Below are 19606 nucleotides of genomic sequence, written 5' to 3'. Positions count from 1 at the left end.
CAAATAGCCCACTGGAGAATAACTGCCCAACTTACCCAAATTTATTTTCTTTAATAACAGAATCCTCCTGTGACCCTGTGGTTATTGCTGACACAAAGCAAGGCCTGCTTGAGCCTGATATCTGCTCCCTTGCTCCCTGCTGTGTGAAGAGCAATGGAGCCATCGTCCCCTTGTTTTCTGCAGACAGCAGCTTTAAATCACTGACAGCCACTTCTGTCTGTGAGGGCTGGGAGAGACTTTCCTGCACAGGTCACTCACTTGTGACTTGTGTGCTCAGACTTGGTAAAATAAAGATCAATATGCCTGGGGATGTCTGCTTATTGCTTGAGTGCTTGGCTCTGCAAGGGCTGTGAACACTATCCAGGTGATGGAGGGAATGGATGACTACACAGATACTCATCTGCAAAGAAAAAGTTGTTGTAAATCTCCAAGTTTGCGCTCTGGCCAAGTGGCACTGCTAGCCAGGAAGCTGGTGTGCCCCAAGCAGACAGACATTGAGATTACACAATGGAAAATGGAAACTTCGGGATTATAGGCCAGGTCTGTATTGTGGGCAGAGTCTCAGGGCACAACATCCTGTGTAACGCATTTATTGGAAACTGTGATCCTTCTTTGCGGGGTGTTCAAAATCTTTGTGAGAAAAACAGAAGCAAGTTTTTTGGAATTCTGAAAGAGCAATCCTGCTCAGTCCTCCAGGCTCAACTATAAGGCAGGTCTTTAGAAGGTAAATGCAAGTTCTTTAAAGGGTAAATGAAGGTTTCTTAGAGGTGACATAAAATCCACATTGGTCTTTATGTTAAAACCCAAAAAATGTCTATAGAACACTTATAAAAAATTTATAGAATGAAATCTGCATTTTTCAAAGACTGGCAGGTTTTTCTCTGTATTTTAGAAACTCAGAGGAGACACTTCTACAGAGTTTATGCCTTTTTGAAGAGTTATTTGAACCTTGCAGTGCAACCTCAGAACAGGAGTCCAAGTGCTGCTCTACCTTCTTACAAAGATTTGGTCATCCTGAAGGAGCCTTCTACTGCTAGTTGGAAGGCTCAAGGCACTCTAACACAGCAGCACCCATCCGCTTTCCCTCAGGAAATCCGAGGTGCTGAGTATAGGGCACACACACTGCTTCTGCCATTGCCAAGGCAAGACATAGCTCCTGTGAAATGCATTTCCTGGGTGCCTTGCACTGCATGCCTTGCTTTCCTACCGAGGTATGAGAGTGAACTTCAGATGAAGTTTCATACCAAGGGCTGCCCCAGATACACAGCTTCCCTTCCCCAGCAAACAGCTGGGTATGCTTGGGACTACCTGCTCTCTTCAGCTGCACACTTGGAGCTGGACAGGGATGGGCAGTCCATGTGTCCCAGAGCCCTCCTTTTCCTCATGCACCCCTGTGCTCAGAGCCGCCCTGATGGCCACACTGCGGGAAGACCTTGTTCCTGGGGCAGGGCTGAGGCAAGGTCCTGCCTGCCTGGGCACCCTGAGAAAGGATAGGGCTCCCTCAGCAATGCTGCTCGGATGTTCCCATTGCTCCCACCTCCCTGCCAAAAGCCTCTCCCTGTGGAAACAAAAACCTGCATTACCACCAACCACAGAGAGGTTTCAGTGGGATGAATTAGGGCAGGAGCTGTTGTGGCTGCAGTGCTGCTTGTTACTGAAAGGGAAAATTCACATATTCCTTGTACAACTGGTCTTTCCTCTGGAAGTAGAGTACCCCAGATCAAACTCTGATTTCAGCTCCCATCTCTGAGAACAGACCTGCCTCCCAAGGATGGAGAGAGATCATGTCACCTATTGAAGGAAAAAGAGAGTCTTGACCCTTGACTTCTCTCATTCAGTGAGAGGGAAGGCCCGGGATACATTTTCTGGGCATGTAGGTATAAAGCAAATCTCATCTTATGGTCCACTGGAAGCAGGATTTATAAAACCAAAACATGGGTCAGCTTGGATGCTTCCCTTCAGTGAGGGTTTTAAAATCCTTCCCCTTTAAAAAGCTGCATTTTTTCAAAAGCTCAAGGACTAATTACAAGAGGAAATTTCTTCACTGTGCCTGTACTGGAGAGCAGATTCTGGGAAAGGAAAATCCACTCCAAAACTGTAGGAATGGCCCCGCAAGGCAAAGTTTCTATCCAAACCCAAACCTTTGCAAGGTCCAGGAGAGGACGTGTATTCCCTGGGAGGGAAGAACAGGGCGAACCCCTGCCCTGCCAAGGTTGAGCAAGACCTGGAGAGAGAAGAGAGGAAAAGCTGGAACTTAAGGAAGGGAGATCACTGTGGAAGCTAGGTAAGCCCGTAATGAGGGAACACCGTGTGGTCTACAGGTATTTCAGGTATTTCCAGGTGAGGCAATGCCCTCCTCTTCTCCTGGCCTGTGTGGGCAGAGTGCGTGCTGCAGCACACCCCAGGGGAGTCCTGGACCACACAGTACTGCAGGGACTGTGGGGCAGCACCCAGAGCAGGGAGCTTGGAACTGGTACGTGTCCCCTTTGCAGCCATAACCTGGTGATCCAGGCAATTTAGGTTTGTTTACAGCCTCTCCTGAATGGAGCAGGATGGGGGTCCTTTCACAGGACACATGAGCAAGCAGGGCTGCATCTCACTCACCTGGCAGGGCTGCTGCTGCTCACCCAGTGCTCTGCAGAGACCCATGGGTCTGTCCATGGGGTCCTATCATTCCATCTCATATGGAACAATTAATGGACTTCAAGCTAAAACACTGGCACAGGCTGTGGACAAATGTGTTTTTTCCAGCCATTATCTTGTTTGCACTTGGATGCAAGCCAAAATGTATAAACCTTCCTGGGGACATTAATTGGCTTCTGATTGCCTGTCCCTCAATATGGCAAGGGCTGTTTGGCTTTTCATAGGTTTGCTCAGTCCCCTAATCTTATCTGAAAATTATCTGGCGTGAATTCTGCAAGTCAGAATAGCAAAAGTATAATTAATTCCCTCTGTGAAGTGAAAACAGCCAATTTTCCACAGCGTCAGCTTGAATATCAACAAGTCATGGAAATAATATGCAAAAAAGCAGAAAAAATTTGCACACACATACCCCAGATAGACTGAATTTTTATGGGGCAGCAGTGCTTTATATGCTGCTGAATAAAAATGTCAATACAGACCTGAAGAGCTCTTCATTCCTGGTATGTATTCAGCTGAAAGCCTGGAACAGCCTTTAAAGAAAGCCTCCTTTTATGATCAGTACAAGGAATTTGCTGAGAACGCATGCTTATGTGACTTTTTTTTTAGACACTAGCATTTTGCATACAGGTCCCCCATAGATATCTCAGCATAGAATGGTAATGAATTTTCTCTAACCAGGGGTACGGATTTAAAAGTGAAACATTTCTGATTCCCAAGCCCATTGCTTCCAGTACCTTAGGCTTTCTCTCCCTACAGCAGACTCTTCATGCTTACATGCTGTCTTCCTTCCCACCTCGTGTTTGATCCCACCTTGCTGGTCAAGAGCTGGGCCCCTGCACCATCAGACAATCATTTGCACAATCTGCACCTGACTTAAACTCTAACAATTCTAACAGAGGACCTCATTCTTCTCTGATGCCTCAAAACACAGAGCAGTCACCAGTCTGACTGTCCTGGAAACCTGCTGGATAACACACATATCTGGAAGCCCACTAAAACAGTCTCTGAGGGCTAGTCCTGACCCTCTGACCACTGGTTGCTCTGCATGGCTGATAACTTGTTTTGGAAAGGATGGGTTTCCAAAGGAAAACTGGAGCTGTTGGTGCACCGGGGAAGCTACGCTGCATTATTTCTCATAAAGAGTGGTGTTGAAAAGCACCTCTTGAGTCTCCATCCATTGTTTTGCTACAGATGAATTGCAATGCAAAGAAGAAAAGCAAGTTATGCTCAGACAGCGTCAAATTCAACTTATTAACTGGGCCCTGGTGAATATCCGGAACAGATGTTACAGATATATGTATCACCTCTCCATAACCCTGATGACACTTCCTGTTATATTCTGGGATAGTGGGGAAATTAAATATCAGCACTGATGTCACAAATGTCAGCATGTACAAGCAGTAAACTGAGATGTCTTATCTCTTTTTTCTTTACCACCGTACTTACAATAATGAGTAGGTAATGCAGGTGTAGGGTATATGTTGGAAAATATGGATTCTTGGATACAACTACTTCACTACATATTACACGGACAGTGTTGGTGTTCACAATGTCATTCTCTGTATTACTGCAAACTAACAATTTCAAATGAAAATATCTAATAAAGAAGTCCTGTATTCACTAACCATTTTTCTTTCCTTTACCTGCATATAGCCTTACTAGTGGGAATAATAGAGAGAGAACTCCATCTTCTTCCATCACCCATTTTTACATTACACTTTACACATCCCAGAAGCTTCCTCACCATCACGGCAACCACTTCACATGTCTCTCCTTGCTGAACAATTCTTAGCAAAAGGCCATGGTAGCTCTTTTTGTATGTAAAATGTAGCAGAAATATTAAACCAAAGATCAAAGGCAGTTCTGTTCCTCAGATATTTTCCCTGACCCTTTAAACTGGCTGGGTGCAGAATGAGTAATAAGGACCAGACCCTGCCATCAATTAAGCAGAGTTAAATCCAGAGCGGGCTGCTGTAAATCAAGTTATTTTAGAGTTACACAATGTAACCGGGAGCAGATCTGGGTCTTCAGGCCAAAGAACCAGACCTCAAAGGGAAAATCCCAACTCTCTCCCTCCTCGTTTCACCTAAACCTGCTGCGTCTTCACACAAACAGCCCCATCTGCCTGCTTAGAAAAGCACACAAAGTTAAGGCCTTCCTAAGCTACCCAGCCAGAGCAATCCTACCTCTTAGCACTGCCATTTTGAATCACAGATAAATCAGGTTTTTATTTAACTAATGTGTCAACATGCAGCCCAAAAGGGCTGAACAACATCTAATTTTTATCAGCAGCGATAAAAGGTGGAGGCTTGAATAGAGTGGTTGCAAAGCTTACTGGAGGAGAAATAAAACCAAAAGACCTTAACTGTTAAACAAAATGTATCTGGAAGCACATTTATACAATAAATTCCACCTCTTCTCTTTCTTTTCACATATGATGCTTCTCTGCCTCACACAAGCCTAATGCTATAATCCTGCTAAATATTTGCAAATTGGCACCACATCAGATCGAGACAATAGAGGGGGAAAAGCAAAGTGATGCAAGTCATGATATACTTCTTATTACAGCAATATCATTTCACAAGATTAAAGAGGATTTTCTAGGCAATGAAGACAAATCCAGCATCAGCTTTATTGAGAAAACCTCGCAGATGCTTCATCCATTAACATGTGGTAGTGCAAACAAAGGAGATTATCTCCTTTTCCAAATGAGCACCATCAATGCTGCCATTCCATTTATTTTGCATTTTCCCACTCAAGTGTTTGCTTTTGAGAGGCAATGTGTGTTGGCTGTGGGGACCTGCATGAGGCAAAGGAATAGTCTTTGATGCAGAAGCTCCAGCCTGGTTGCAGTATCCAGGGAAAGTTTTAATTTGGAATATTGCTCTTGGGAGTACCACCACCAACTAGAATAGGAAGAGGGAAATGGGGAAAAAAAAGTAACATCAAGCCCTTCCATCTTGGGGATTTTATGGGCCAAGTGTCCTGAGAAGCTTCACTCTGGTCAACCCAGGGAGACAAAGCTATTTGTAAACACCAGATTGTGCTATCTTTTTGCCATCTCGATTGCTAATCATCAGAAACAGAAATGCCTGGGTGAGAAATACCGAGTGTCAGGGAAAATGAATGAGAGCCCATGCAGCAACCTCTGTCCCCCAATGGAAACATGCCTCTGAAGCCAATAAACTGGACTACAAAGCAAATGGGGGCTTGCGCTAAATCAGGACCGTAGGATCTAGTACTCCCCAAACCCAAACACCTTTTTATTCTGTCTATTACAGAAATGACAACTGTCAGGACTGAGAAGAGCCCCAGCAGTCCCAGGGCACTGCTGGGTTGCACCCCTGACCCTGCCCAGAGCCACTTCCATTTCTTTCACTGTGCCACTCGCTCCTTTGTGGTCCTCTGCGTCCAAAGCGCAGGTCAACATTTCAAGCCTCATAAATGTTAAGACACTCAGCTGTACAGTAAAGTGACACAAAGGACCCATAAGAAAGCTGCTGTGACATGTTGATTCACTTTGAACTGTTGCAGATAGATGAGGGGTTGGGGCTGCTTCCTGGTCAGTCAGTCCTGGCTCACACTGGAAAACTTTACCAGCAAACACATCCCCCAGTCAGAACCACCTGGTCCCAATTAGGGTGGATTTGTGGCACTTTAAAGGGTTTTAGTGACTGCTTTAGCTGACCTTTCAGATTAAGAACTCCAAAAATCTGGCCTGGATCCCAAACCATAACGGTGCTTATCAAGGCATCCTTTCATCATCAGGCTTGCCAAGTGCCTCCTATCCGCTTCTCATCAGTATTTTGATGTTCCTACTTCCAAAAACATTGAATGAATCAGTTGATTTTCTGGATTCACAGGGGTAAAATGCCTGATCATCTCCACAGTCTGCTCCCTACATTGTGACAATAAGCTCCTAATGCAACAAGTGGACGTTTCACCTCTTTCAAAATCAGGTTAGAGTCCAACCTGCTTGCTTCTTTTGCATTTTCCTGCTAAAGGCAGCAGCTATAATAATGACATACTCCGTTATTTTCCTAGCCTGGAGCAACAGTAAGTCAAATGTTCCCATTGCCTGAAGTCAAGCAAAGGCAGATGTACATTGCTGAAAGCCTGTACACAATCTCCCAGAAGATTAGGAATATTTTAAAATTACTGGGCCAATTGCTCTCTGTGACCCCACTAGAAACACTGTATTTCCACAAGTGCCTCTAACAACTGAATTTATGATGGGAACGTTTTCAATGTACTTTTGATAAAATCTACTGAGTATCCATTGTAACTGTGCAAATGACACATTCTGCACAAAATATTTATCCAGTGCGTCAAAATCAGTTCTAAGTTATACTTTGAAGAAGGACATGGTGACCTCTCTCTCAAAATGCTTTGGCAGGAGAACATTACTGTATGTTGCCGCTCTGCCTCCCACCTCAGGCAGCACAAGAATTTGTAACCTCCTAAGGGCAAAATGCCAACTGGGGATTTGTACAATCACACTTGAAATAATGACAAAGGAACTTGATTTCCGTGGGGTCACTGATCAGCAAAACTATTGAACAACCTCTGGTGAGCTACCCTGCAAAGTGGCAAAAGACTTGTGTCACACCTGAAAATCTTGGCCTAGGGTAATGGAGCCTTATAGTGCTGAGGTGCAGTAGGAAATTTTCACTACCTGTGTCCTCCAGATGGAGGGAATGATGGCAGAAAGCAGTCACTTAACTTTCATATTTAACTTTCATACTAAGATAAAAAATCCATAGAAAAAAATGTATCAGAGGAACCCCTGGGCAGTTTCTCTTTCCCAGTACCACCCTCACAACAAATATTATTTCCATATGTTCGCATGGAGGGTGGATGCTACAATAAAAAGTAGCATAGTGGACCACATGGACAATACAGTCTGTTGGGAAAGTGCCAGTCTTCTGTGAAAGGAAAACCTTCTGGAAAGCTGCTGCAGTTGTAATGGGTAAAGGCATGTTTGGGGATAAGGGGGTCCCAGGGATAGGATGGCCGGACTTTCAGAACATTTCCACATCAAAGTGTGTTGAAATACCACCAATAAAATGTTGGGCAGTACCCGAAACAGTGCTGAAGAACAAAACATGGGATATAGACCTGCCTACATCTCTGCTCTCTGCCCTTTAGGAATGGGTCAATGGGGTTAGGGGAGACCCAGAGGGACAGCAAATGAAATGAGCAACTGTTCTATGAGGAGACACCAATAAAAGCTGGGATTTTTCAGCTGAGGAGGCAAAAAGCAAACACAGGTGGTTTGGTGGTTTACAAAACAGAGAAGGTAGTAGATCGAGTCACGCTGCTATTTACCTGGCCACCTATTTTACCTGTAAACTGCTCTACACTACCTCCTAAAATGCTGGAGCTAGGAGGTATGTGATGGAATGAATGGGAGCTCAGTTTAAAACAAAGAAAAGCAAATACTTATTTACATAATACTTCTCTACTGTGTAATAGATGTGAGATCTCTGGGGCTGGCTGTCCTGGGCAGCTGGCATCAGCAAGGGAGAAGGCAAATTCACGAGTAACAGCTCCATGCAGATACTGAAAGGACTAGGCAGGCATGTACCCTCATTCAACTGCAGGCTTGAGTCAGATGCTAGAAAATGGATTGATTGAAAGCCCAAGGTTTCACATTACTTTGCGTTTTCTGCTCGAATCCCCGTGTATCTTCTCCAGTGTCAGTAGCCCAGGTTTTGGCCTCCTTCTGGGTTACCCAGCCTGGATAAACATACGTGCATGTTGAAACTGTTTCCAGGAACGCCTTCCTCTCCCTCTAATCTCTTATCTCCCAGAGGAGATTGTCAGAGAGTACTTCAAAGCCCTTTGAAAATGGCCAGGGCTCTGCCTGTAGCCCAGCAGATACAGACGCCCTCACCCCAAGAAGTCAACGGCTGCCCCACAGGCAGGCGTTCGGAGCTGCCTTATTACCACCACAACATCGAGCAGTGGGAGAAACTTTACCTCCTCACTATCACAACCCAATCTTCAGTCTTTGCAATATGCTGCCCATTGTCTCCCCAGATTCACCCAGGTGGGTTGTGGCAGATTACAAAAATGAAGGGAAAGAAAAAGGAGTGGTTTTGCTCAGCCCTGAGGAACAGGGAAGCCTGAAGCCTGCTGAGCTTGTAATTAAAATGTGGAAAGGCCATGACAGAGCTCAAAAGATGGAAGAATGGGATACAGGCAGCAGAAAAATGCTGAGCACCAGGCTTAGGGCAACATGCCGTTTTGAATAAAAAGTAAATGAAAAAACTGCCTATAGAGAGGGGAATGTAAGGAAGAGGCGGCTGTGAAAAGAGAGGGTGGCAGAGCGGGGCCTATTGTTCAAGCACTGCCCTCAGATAAATCTTGTTCAGCGTTCCTACACCAAAAGACTATGAGGTGTAGTGAGGCAGAGGAAAGCAGTGCAGCTGTTTTATGGTGTTATTATCCATGATGAACTACAGAAGACCAATTGCCCGTCAGGACAAAAGACAGGACACCACGCATGCAGTTCTCACCCCATCAGCAACTTGAAAATGGAAACCCCAGACAAAAAAGTCAGATTTCTGCCTGGAACTTGTTTTCTGCTACTGTTAACAAGTAGCAGCACCTCAAGGGCTGGCATCATTGGAATAAGCTGCCCAGGAAAGTGATGGAGTCACCATCCTTGGAGGTATTTAAAAGACATGTAGATGTGGCACTTAGGGATATGGTTTAGTAGTGGATTTGGCAGTACTGGGTTAATGGTTGGACTCGATGATCTTAAAGGTCTTTTCCAACCTAAGTGATTCTGTCACCAGAGTCACAAGCAAAGTGGCCACAGAGGGCCCATGGTACACACATGGCCAGGGACATTCCACCAAGATAGGAAAAGTAGCAGCTGTCTGAACAAGGACCATGCTTATCCCATGTCATATTTATCCCATCCATATTAACCCCAACAGGCCACTGCTGCTAAAATTACCCTCCCAGTCTGAGAGGCTTTAGAAAGATGTTTGGAGTTAACTGAATAAGTTGTGGACCAGGAGTCAGAAAAATCAGATAGGTACATGGAAGGCTGATGATGACAACACGCTTTTTAAAAAGGATGACCACAATACTTTGCAACAGGTGTTGTATTGGGATTGCATAAACGAAGTGATTAAGCCTGTCCTCTGATGAACAATAACTAAAGAACTCCTATGTGATTATGTTAGGCAAACACTATAACCAGCTCCTTTGGATAATTAATACTTATGCACAGAAATGGCAGGCTTAAATTTACACAGGACTTGAAGTGGGTGGGCTGGACCCAGGGGACCACAAAGACCAGCAAAACTCTGAGCAGTAGTAGAGGATGAATATTTATCCATCACAGTGAAGTTAGGGGGAAAGTGCCATATAGAGGCAATGTCACTATAAGCATACCTGCAGCACCAGCAGCTCAACAGGGATCCCTGCTTGAGTCTTTTTCAGCCTAAATAAAGCTTTACAGGTCTGCAAATCTGTTGACCTAGCGGAAATGATTTCTCTTTTGCCTCCAAATAATAAGATCAGGATCCGATCTAAACGCACAGACCTAAGGAACAACGGATGCCTGGGAACACTTGCATTCAGCATGAGCATCTCAATCAGTGTCTGATGCAGGTCTCCTTGAGCCAGGGGAGCTCCTCAGAAAATTGGTGCAGTCCCTTGCAGATCAGCAAGGCTGCTCCTCATGCTTCCTTCTCTAGACACGTTTCTATTGCTGAATTAAAAAACCTGGGACTGAATTTAAAAAGCTGCTCCGAGCCAGGGTAGCTCCTCAGAAAATTGGTGCAGTCCCTTGCAGATCAGCAAGGCTGCTCCTCATGCTTCCTTCTCTAGACACATTTCTATTGCTGAATTTAAAAACCTGGGACTGAATTTAAAAAGCTGCTCCAAGCCAGGGATTTATGCCCTTTTTCATACACATCACTGATGTATCCAGTCTGTTAAAACAGTGTGGAGAACTAAATCGGTAATGCTGAAGAATACTCTGCCTCAGATGGTAAAATTCATTGAATTACACAACTGCTTGTTTCCCAGGTTATACACAGAGGGCTGCACTAAATGGGTAATGAACGACCCTCACCCATTACATCCTCCTCCTGGCTGCCGGCTATACAGGAAGCTAAAGCTTCAGAAGGTCCTATTGGATCTTGGGGCCCTGCTGTTGGTCCGAAACCCATCCTGCTCTTTCAAAAACATTAAATACATTGGGACAGCCAGGCTGATTGATGCCAAAAGTCCACCTCATCCCACATCCTGTCGCTAGTCAGCACAGATGCTTGGGGAGAGAATGTAAGAACCAAACAAATACAGTGATTTTTCCCTATAGTGTAGTGACATTTCCTCCCAGCTTCCAGCTATCTGCAGCTTTGAGATTTCCTAAAGAAAAAGCTGTATTTTTATACCTAACAGCCCTCCTTGGGGCTGTTCATTTCCTCATGCATTACTCTAATTGGGCTTTTAATCTGCTTATGCCTAAAGTCGGTAAAAGTAGCGTCTATTCCTCCCCATTACCCAGGAATCCCTTTGCCAGTTCTCTCGAGGTTTACAATGTCTCCTGTGCAGTTGTTTTCCCCCGCTCCTCAACTTGTTGCATGCCAGGGCAACATCAAAGGCAGAAACTGACAGAGGTCTCTTCTGTACAAACCTCTGAGCAAATCAATTACTAGAGCTCAAAATGGTTGCTCAGTTGTAAGGGCACTAAAGTGCTTCAGCAAAGTTCAGTATTTAAGCATAATACATACGTCAACACTAGATCAGCTGTTTGTGGTCATACAAAAACACCATCTCCTGCAGCAGTCTCTCCCTCTCTGTGGGCAGTGGCTGATGTCTAGAAAGAAAATCAAAAACAAAGTAATAGTGTGGTGAAATTTCCTTACAGACACCCTGTCCCAAAACTGCAATATTTGTCAATGTCTCAGCTCTAGTCAATCCTCAATCATATCCTAGAAGTGTGTCCAATCCAGAAAATACAGAGGGGGAAATTGTAAAGGTGACTTTTTTCTCCATCAAAAAAAAAAAAGAGTTGAATTTTTCCTAGAGCATTTTAATTTTGCATGAAATAAAACAAAATTCACTCTTGGGAACTTCCATCCATCACAAACCAGCAGCAATTTCAGCATTCCTGGAAAATCTTATGTACAGTGGGCTTCCTTATCAGCCTCAGCCACTGGCCCATCCAGTACCTGAAGCAGGACAGCTGAGGGAGCCTCTTGATCACAGCAGCACCCACATGCACAAAATTACCCTGGCATAAAGCTGAACTGCTTTAGCCCTGTCCAGATGTCAGAAAAGCAAAACCCCACAGGTAGCAGGGGGATTTTTCTGCCAGGACTTGGCAATGGCAGGTTCTGGTTTCTCAGCTAGCACAGCCCCCTTTCCTGCAAAGTTAGCACGCAAAGGTGGGGAGATTCAGTTCCCAGCCAGTACACACCGATCACGCTGTCCAGCACAGAAAGCCCATGGAAGTGGTTCTTTGAAGGCACCAGCAACAGCAGTGGTGATTCAACACCAGGTACTCACCAGAAAGGAGTCTGCTGGCAAGTTGGGCTCTCAGGCAGGGTCACTATGCTACAGGCAGAACAAGGTAAACCAGCCTCACAGTAGTCCCCAGGATCACCGTTAAAAAGCAGAAAAGAAGCCAAGGCTTTGCTTCAGTGAGGAACCAATCACTGGAAAAAGGAACAATCTCCTTCCTCTAGTTTGTGCAGGTTGTGTGCATTCTAATGGTTGAAAATGCATCTGCCTCACAACCCAAGAGACAGGCGGCATGGGAGGGTATGGTATGCCACCCCAGACAGCATGTCTGCTCCTCTCAGCTCCCAGAAAAACAAACACAACAGGGACAGTTTACTAACCTTTGTCCAGAGCAAAGCGCCTTCTCCAGAACAGTTTCAGAGCAGGACACTGGCTCTGTGGAAATGCTTGGGAGTCTAGACGCTGCTCCCCACTCGGCTAACACAGTGGCACTGAAGTGCAGAAGGCCCCTCTGCTATGGCCACCCAGGTCCTGGGCATGAAAAGCCTCAGACCTCACATGCCTTGGCCCTGGCATGAGGGACGGGACCCAGGAAGGAGTAACGAGACCCTTGGTGCCAAGAGGTAATGGGCTCTGCTCTTCCAAAAATGCCCTCCGGCTCCCCCAGGACATGTGTGGCACAATGTGCAGCAGGTAAAAGACCACATCACCAGTCTTGGTGTTCCCCCAGCTGTCCCCAGTTGTGCTGTGCTCCTCCGGCTGCTCACCCCACTTTCAGGGGCCAGGCACAACAAGCCTGCCCATGCCTCACAGGGACACAGCAAGATGCTGCTGTGTTGGCAGTGAGACAGAACGCTGGCTATCGTACCCTTTCCACCCAGCCCAGCCCCCCTGGGGACGGGTAGCACAGGGAAAAGGCTGTATTTTTTGAGCAGAGGCCTTTTGATGGGGCACTGAGAGCACAGTCCTAGGCTAGCAGTGCAGTTGCCTCCTCCCTGCTGGGTATCGGCACAGTGCATGTCCAGGGACTGCCCTCCAGCCTCCTTGAGCACGCAGCAGAGGCAGACACGTACACAGGTCAGAATTTATTTTCAAATACCTCATTTATATCATTCTCACATGAAATATTTCTTTTGGAATATAGCCTACACTTAGAAAACAGAAGAGAGTTTTTTTTATAAGGCACATCAGATTATAAACTACATAGAGACATCTCCCCCTCGTTTGCGTTCATAAAATACTGGTAATTTTAAAAGTAATATTTCTAAAACCTAGACCCTGTGTAGCCCCGTGTAGAGAAGTATCCATAAAGTTATTAGACCTCAGTTTACACACACCTAGTAAAGGGCTATAACAAGTTGTATATAAATCACATCTTCAGAAACAGTCACAGCTGGCTATATTTAAAAGTAATGCTACTCCAGACTATGAAACAGGCCGCTTATAAAATATAACCCACTGCTTCCAGTACAGCAGGATACCAAGAAGCATAATTTTGCAGAAGAAATTCTGTTATTTTTGCAAATGGAAGCTGCTCAGATTCAAGCCTGTCTCCTCCCCAAAACCACATTTTTGATCGACTGAGACTGTTTTTTACAGACAAGCAAAGCACCCAAGAGAAATCTGGCTGGTTTTCTCCAAGATGTCAGTATGACTGCATATCTGAAATCCTGTCAAAGCATTTGAGTAACAAATACAAAGGCTCAGATGTTAGCTTTGTGACCAGTAAACGTTAAACCATTAACAACCAGATGAAACCAAGTTAAATGCATCCAGCTTCTGTGCTATGGAAACTGTTTTTCCAGGCTCTTCCAGTGCAGAAGCCAACATATTTTTATTGAATTAGGCCCTAGGTAAAGATTTCCATCCCATTTTCAAGTTTTCAGCAATGGAACATTACCCATTCTGCATTCATTCAGCTGCAGAGAAGGAAAAAATATTGCTTGTGCAGCCTCTGCCAATTCAGCCCAGAATCCATTCACAGAGTGTCATTTTCCTTAATGGCCCAGAAGGTAAACTGTGGTCAGCTTTTTCAACTCAAATGGCCTCCACAGTTCCTTATATCAGGCATTGATTAATTTCTGATGAAAAAAGATTCCGGCCTTCTGTCACTGCAGCTTAGTTTAAGAATAAGGAAAAGGTCACTTCAAGGCTATGGCCAAAGGGGAAAAAAAAAGGAATATAATTTGATCTAGAAATATCTAGGGGAAAAGAAAAAGTAGTTGTGGCCACAAAAAGGCAGACAAACAGCACAAACTAAACGTCCTCTGCAGAATAAGTTTAAATACTGATTCTTGCAGAGAGTCGCATTATCACTCAGGTCTCTCAAACTCATTACAACTGCAGTTAGGCTTAGTTCAGTAGGAACCAGATTCAAAGAATCGTCATCATGGCTAGGCTTCGCGAACGACGATTTAGGAAGGCTATATCCACGTTCGTTGCAAGCACGCTGGTGGCTAATGAGGCCAATACAAGATAGACATATCCGATTGTAAAAGGCACAGCAGAAAGACTCCTTAGATGGTATATTCCGCAGGACGTGGTTCTTTCTGCGTTGTCTTTTTTCCTCCAGAGTGATCCTGCGTGCATTCTCAAAGGAGACAGCTGCGTTATAGATGATGTGTCTCCAGGCCTCCCGATTGGAGGCCAGAGTAGACCAGTTATGATGATCAATATGGCCAAGGCTGAGATATTGTTTCAGGGAGTCCTTGTAGATTCAAAGAATAGGTCACACTCAACTCTACACTGATTCCCCAGCTACATTTTAGGCACATTTCAGTTAATCTGTTGGACTGATCTGAGAAAAAAAAGAATTATTAGTTATATTTCCAGGGTGGCCTCAGCCAATTCCACAACTATAAGCTTGGACAAGATTCAACCAAAAGTGACTGGTGCCCTTTAGAAGCGAAACACTAAATTGGTTGAAAACGGCATCATAAAGAAGATGCACCAGTCTCAGTTTCTAGAGTCCAGTTTGTTATAAATCTCAATCTGCCTGATTTGTTACTTGTTTAGCAGCCTTAAAACACAAGGACGGGCATCCTGAAATTCCCCGCTGCAGATTTAAAAAACAGATGCGGTTTACGTGGTGCTGCATGGATATTGGTTACATCGCTTAAAAAACCCAAAAAACCAAAAAACCCAACACAACAGTATTTACATTCCTTTCAACTGAAACAGATGAACTGCCATCACATCTGCAAAAATACAGAGGAAATCGCCACTGCTCGAGGTAGCGAGTTAAAGTTTGGTCATGTTCTTGGGCTTCCACTCGGCTTCCTGGGAAAGGCAGGGGAAGGAGCACAGAAAGGACTTTCACAAAGTCAGGAGGTGGCAAATGAGATGTCAGCTCCATAAAGGATTAGGTTCCCTCACCACAAGCTGAAGGTATACTCTTGACCTTTTTAACTATGGCATTTGCGTATAGATTACACCTCTTGCATACCCTTTTTAAAGTGATCCCTAAGAGTGTTGGTTTGGGAAGACACAGAGAAGACAGCAGGAATGGGGTTTTAAAGCTACAAATGTCAATTAGGAGGCACAGTGTTATTTTTCCCTTTGATCATCCATGTACAGAGCTCTACACTTCCACCGTTACTTGTGCGTTCTTCCTACGAAGCCTTGGCAGTGAAGGCCTCTGGTGTGTGTTCCTCCCAATCAATCACATACACCTTACAACACAAGAAGTTGAATCCTTTGGACAAATCCTTCTACGCTCACAGACACATGGTGCTTTTTTTTCCTTAATGAGAAGTTTTAGTCACAAAACTGGATGCCAGACCTGATTTATAGCAATTATTTAACTAAGAATCCTTCTGCAACCCTCAAAAGGGTAACTGAGATATCCAGTAGCAACATATACATATACATACAGATCTACACTATACACTCGGGACAACACAAATCGAGATTTCAGCTAATATAGCCTCTATTTGATTTCCTCAGAGCAGCACTCAGGTCCTTGCAATCCCTATACAAAACAGCAGTATTTTTTCCACCAGGATTTGGAGAGGTTTTTCATCTTGTCTGGAGTCCTACACTTGGATTTCTTTGGTTGCTGCTGGGTATCCGAGTACTGAATACCAGCCACGATGGCTGCATCAAAGACCTCCTTGAGGTTTTTCTGAGTCAAAGCAGAGCACTCAATGTAGGACGCAGCTTTTATTTCCTCGGCACAGAGCTTCGCAGCTTCCTCCGAGACTGGCTTTTCTTTGCACTTGTCCAGCTCGATGAGGACTTTGACATCCTCCCGGAGGTCCGACTGTGTCCCAACCAGGATTATGGGTGCCTTGGGGCAGTGGCATCGAATTTCAGGAACCCACTTCTCACTCACGTTCTGGAAGGATGAAGGGCTCACCACACTGAAGCACAGCAAGAAGATGTCCGTGTTGGTGTAGCACAGAGGCCTGAGCTTGTCAAATTCATCCTGCATGGAACAAAATTGCATTAGCACCCCACAGAAAGAGCAGCTCTAGCCTGCTGCTGACCTTTGGGGAAGTTGAGGATCACCTGCCACTGCCCCCTCGAAAAGCATCTCAAAATGAGCACCCAGAGTACCCAAGAAGGTGTATTACAAGCAGAAGTTGCCTGTACTCAGCCTGAGGTCTCATGGCTGCCAGCCAGCAGGCACCCTGCCACTGCTGGGCACACAGGACGAAGGTGGTGGCTTCCCCGCGTACCTGAGATATTCTGATTCATGCCACAGGTTATTTCAAGTGCTTAAATATTTCCTTTGCTCTTTGTACAGAGGCCCTCTGCCCTACTTCAGCAAAGAAGCAAAGCTGCGGGAAGCAGGTTACAGTACAGGAAGCAAAAAATTAAAGAGGGAGAGAGTATTTTCTACAGGGCCACCTCTTGTAGGGGTGAGTCAGTGAGCAGCTCTGATGAGGAGCACCCATGTACCTCAAAGCTGCTCTGCTGACAGGTCAGAGAGCAGGCATGTGGCAGCAGGTACCTTTCTGGGTACCTTTCCTGGAGTTGGCTTTTAAACTGGTAACTACTTAACAACATCCTACAGGATACGGGAATAATTTCCCTGACATTGTGCACAGGGATTTCAATCTAAAGGGAGCAATAATGGTTTACAATGTGCAGGCTTAACGTGCCAATCACATAGAGTAAGAGCTTTACCTTTCCCTCCCACCCATGCCACATCAAACAAACTGCAATCAGGCCTCCCAGCACTACCTTTCTGGGGTTTTTTCTTTCCTTTTAGTGCAAACTCCAGCAAAGCATGGCCCTTTTTCAGCTTCAAGATCTAGCCACAAGAAAGCCAACATGGTAACAAAGGTATGCTGATCCTCAGGGAAGAATGCAGCTAGAAACAAGGGTTAACTCCAGGCAGGCTGCTTTTATGCTGACAGCAGGATAAAAGCAGGGTAACACTAGCAGCCTGAACAGGTAGGATTTGCCTCAGCGGCAGTGACATTTTAATTAAAAGGGACCATGTTCTCAAAAGCTTGGAATTGAAAGTGCACAGAAACATAGAGCTGAAAACATCTCCCTGGTACCAGCAGTTTACTGTTGAATTTCAAGTTCCATGTTCCATGTTAATTTTTGAGAGGTGAGATTTTGCTTTAAAGCCTCTGGAGGCCCAAGATATGCAGTTTAAAGACCCCTGGAAGCCTCAGAAGTCCTGTTCCACTCAAACGAATTTCTTCTAGCAGTATCTTTGGGAGAGACAGCGATTTATAAAACATGAGTCAAGAAAGTAAGCTTCATTAGCTCTCTTGATTGTCAGATTAAGCCTCAGAGGAAATGAGGCTCTCACTGCTTGGCTCCAGAAAACCCCCACATTTACTGAGAGATGCTGTGCTGAACAACAGGGCTGTTTGCAGAAAGGTACTTTGCCATGTAATTGCCTCTTCTTGCTACCTGAGAAAGCTCAAAACGTCTCAATTCAATGGGTTTGAAAGCCAAACCCGGATCTTAAGGGTTTCCACCAAGATGAAATAGTGCCCTTTATATCCCAAGTACACTCCTGCTGTTTCAATGGTAGGTACATGGCCTGCAGAGACTCTACACCTCTTTGGGCTAGTGAGGAAATAGAAGTAGAAGCTGAAATAGAATTTCCCTCTGTCTGGAGTGCTCTTTTAGCTGCAGGTTTCAGCAACCATCTCCCAGCAGCAGTTTTACCAAAGTATCCACCTAGGAATCTTTTACTCAGGACGACCTCTGCCAGTTTAGATAATCTTTTCATTTTAGAGGCAGTGACTCTACCCACTCCAACTGCCCTTGGGCAGCCATAGTAAACATTTTAAGCATCATGGCATCATAGCAAACATCTCAAGAGGCACCTCTTGCCTTAATAAAGGCAAGAGGTGCCGGGGTGGCCTGCCCATCCCTCCTGCAGCTTGCAGCTGCATTTCCACAGGCAGCACATATCCACAGACTGTCATCCGATGGCAATTTCACCTGCCACACTCTGCATATGAACATGCACAGCCAATGCTGTCGTAGTACCACCTCATCTCTTCAGTAGGACACAAAATTATGGGACAGTCTTGCTTTTTAACTTCATATTGGTACTCGCAGAATGCCATTTGTAGGATTTTGGCATTGGTTTGTAGCGCGCATGCGAGTCTTACAGTGCTGTCGAGGACTACATAGCCCTTCAAACCCCTTTCCTAAGTAGGACACCCAGTTACTACTCATCTAAATGGGTTTGTATGTTAAGGCCACTGAGATTTTTCAGCATGTTTTTGGTGAAGGCATAGACCTACATCCACAAAGCTGTGAAGGATCCTAACTCCTACTGCCTTCAAATTACAGAGAGGTAACAAAATATTTTTGCCTACTTTTGGTTATCCAGCCTCGACCCCTGGCAAGCAGTGTTGCACACTGCTCAGAGTGGTACAAGCTGGGGATTTGTAGAAAACATAAGGCAGTAAGAAACGGGCTCTTTTTATGTATCAGGCAAACTAGGAGATGAGAGACATCAGCTACCCTCACCTCTTCAGGTCTTAGATTACAGCAAACCTCAGCTTCGTGGCAGCATCACTTTTTAAGGGGGTGGGAATGGCAAATATGAAGTCTCCATGGACAATACCCAACAGGACTTTTTTCTCCCTTCAGCCTCTGTCCCTTCCAAAACACAGTCTATCTCTGGACACCTAAAGCAGTGGATGCTTTGCATGCGTACATCCCAAACACCCTGATTCTTAAAGGCAATTATTTAGCAAAGATAAAGACAGTGACAACTGCTCAAAGAGAAAACCAGGTGGCCGTTGAATCCCCAATATGTTCAGCCTTTCTAGTCAGGCTAAACACAGCAGCAGCTTGAGCCAGCAGAGCAGCAGCCTGTGGCCAGCCCCTATACAGAGGCCCAGTACGCCCCCCACTCTTCAACAGACACCGGACAAAGCAGGGCGTTAAGCAGCAATGAAAATGATAGCGGATAATAAGATGATCAAACACTGGGAATACTTTCAAATCCATGAAGTCATTTGCAGGACAACTTTGCGCAACAACTTCT

The 19606-nt window shown here is 45.0% G+C and overlaps 1 protein-coding gene across 1 annotated transcript; it reads right to left on the bottom strand.

Annotated features, from left to right (window-relative positions):
* Window positions 1-16038: 16038 nt before the first annotated feature.
* Window positions 16039-16564, bottom strand: RHOU (ras homolog family member U). The gene has a single exon (XM_027683400.1). It carries the CDS (start codon window positions 16562-16564, stop codon window positions 16103-16105), a length of 462 nt encoding a protein of 153 aa, XP_027539201.1. The 3' UTR covers window positions 16039-16102.
* Window positions 16565-19606: the final 3042 nt, after the last annotated feature.

Source organism: Neopelma chrysocephalum, unplaced genomic scaffold, assembly GCF_003984885.1.
Source record: "Neopelma chrysocephalum unplaced genomic scaffold, ASM398488v2 Primary Assembly neopelma1_23, whole genome shotgun sequence".
NCBI classification, from domain to species: Eukaryota; Metazoa; Chordata; class Aves; order Passeriformes; family Pipridae; genus Neopelma; species Neopelma chrysocephalum.
Note: the sequence above shows the minus strand (reverse complement) of the source record. Positions and strands in the feature narration are given on the sequence as shown.

Coding starts and splice junctions, on each gene's coding strand:
- RHOU (XM_027683400.1), bottom strand. CDS start 16,564: ATGCAGGATGAATTTGACAAGCTCAGGCCTCTGTGCTACACCAACACG.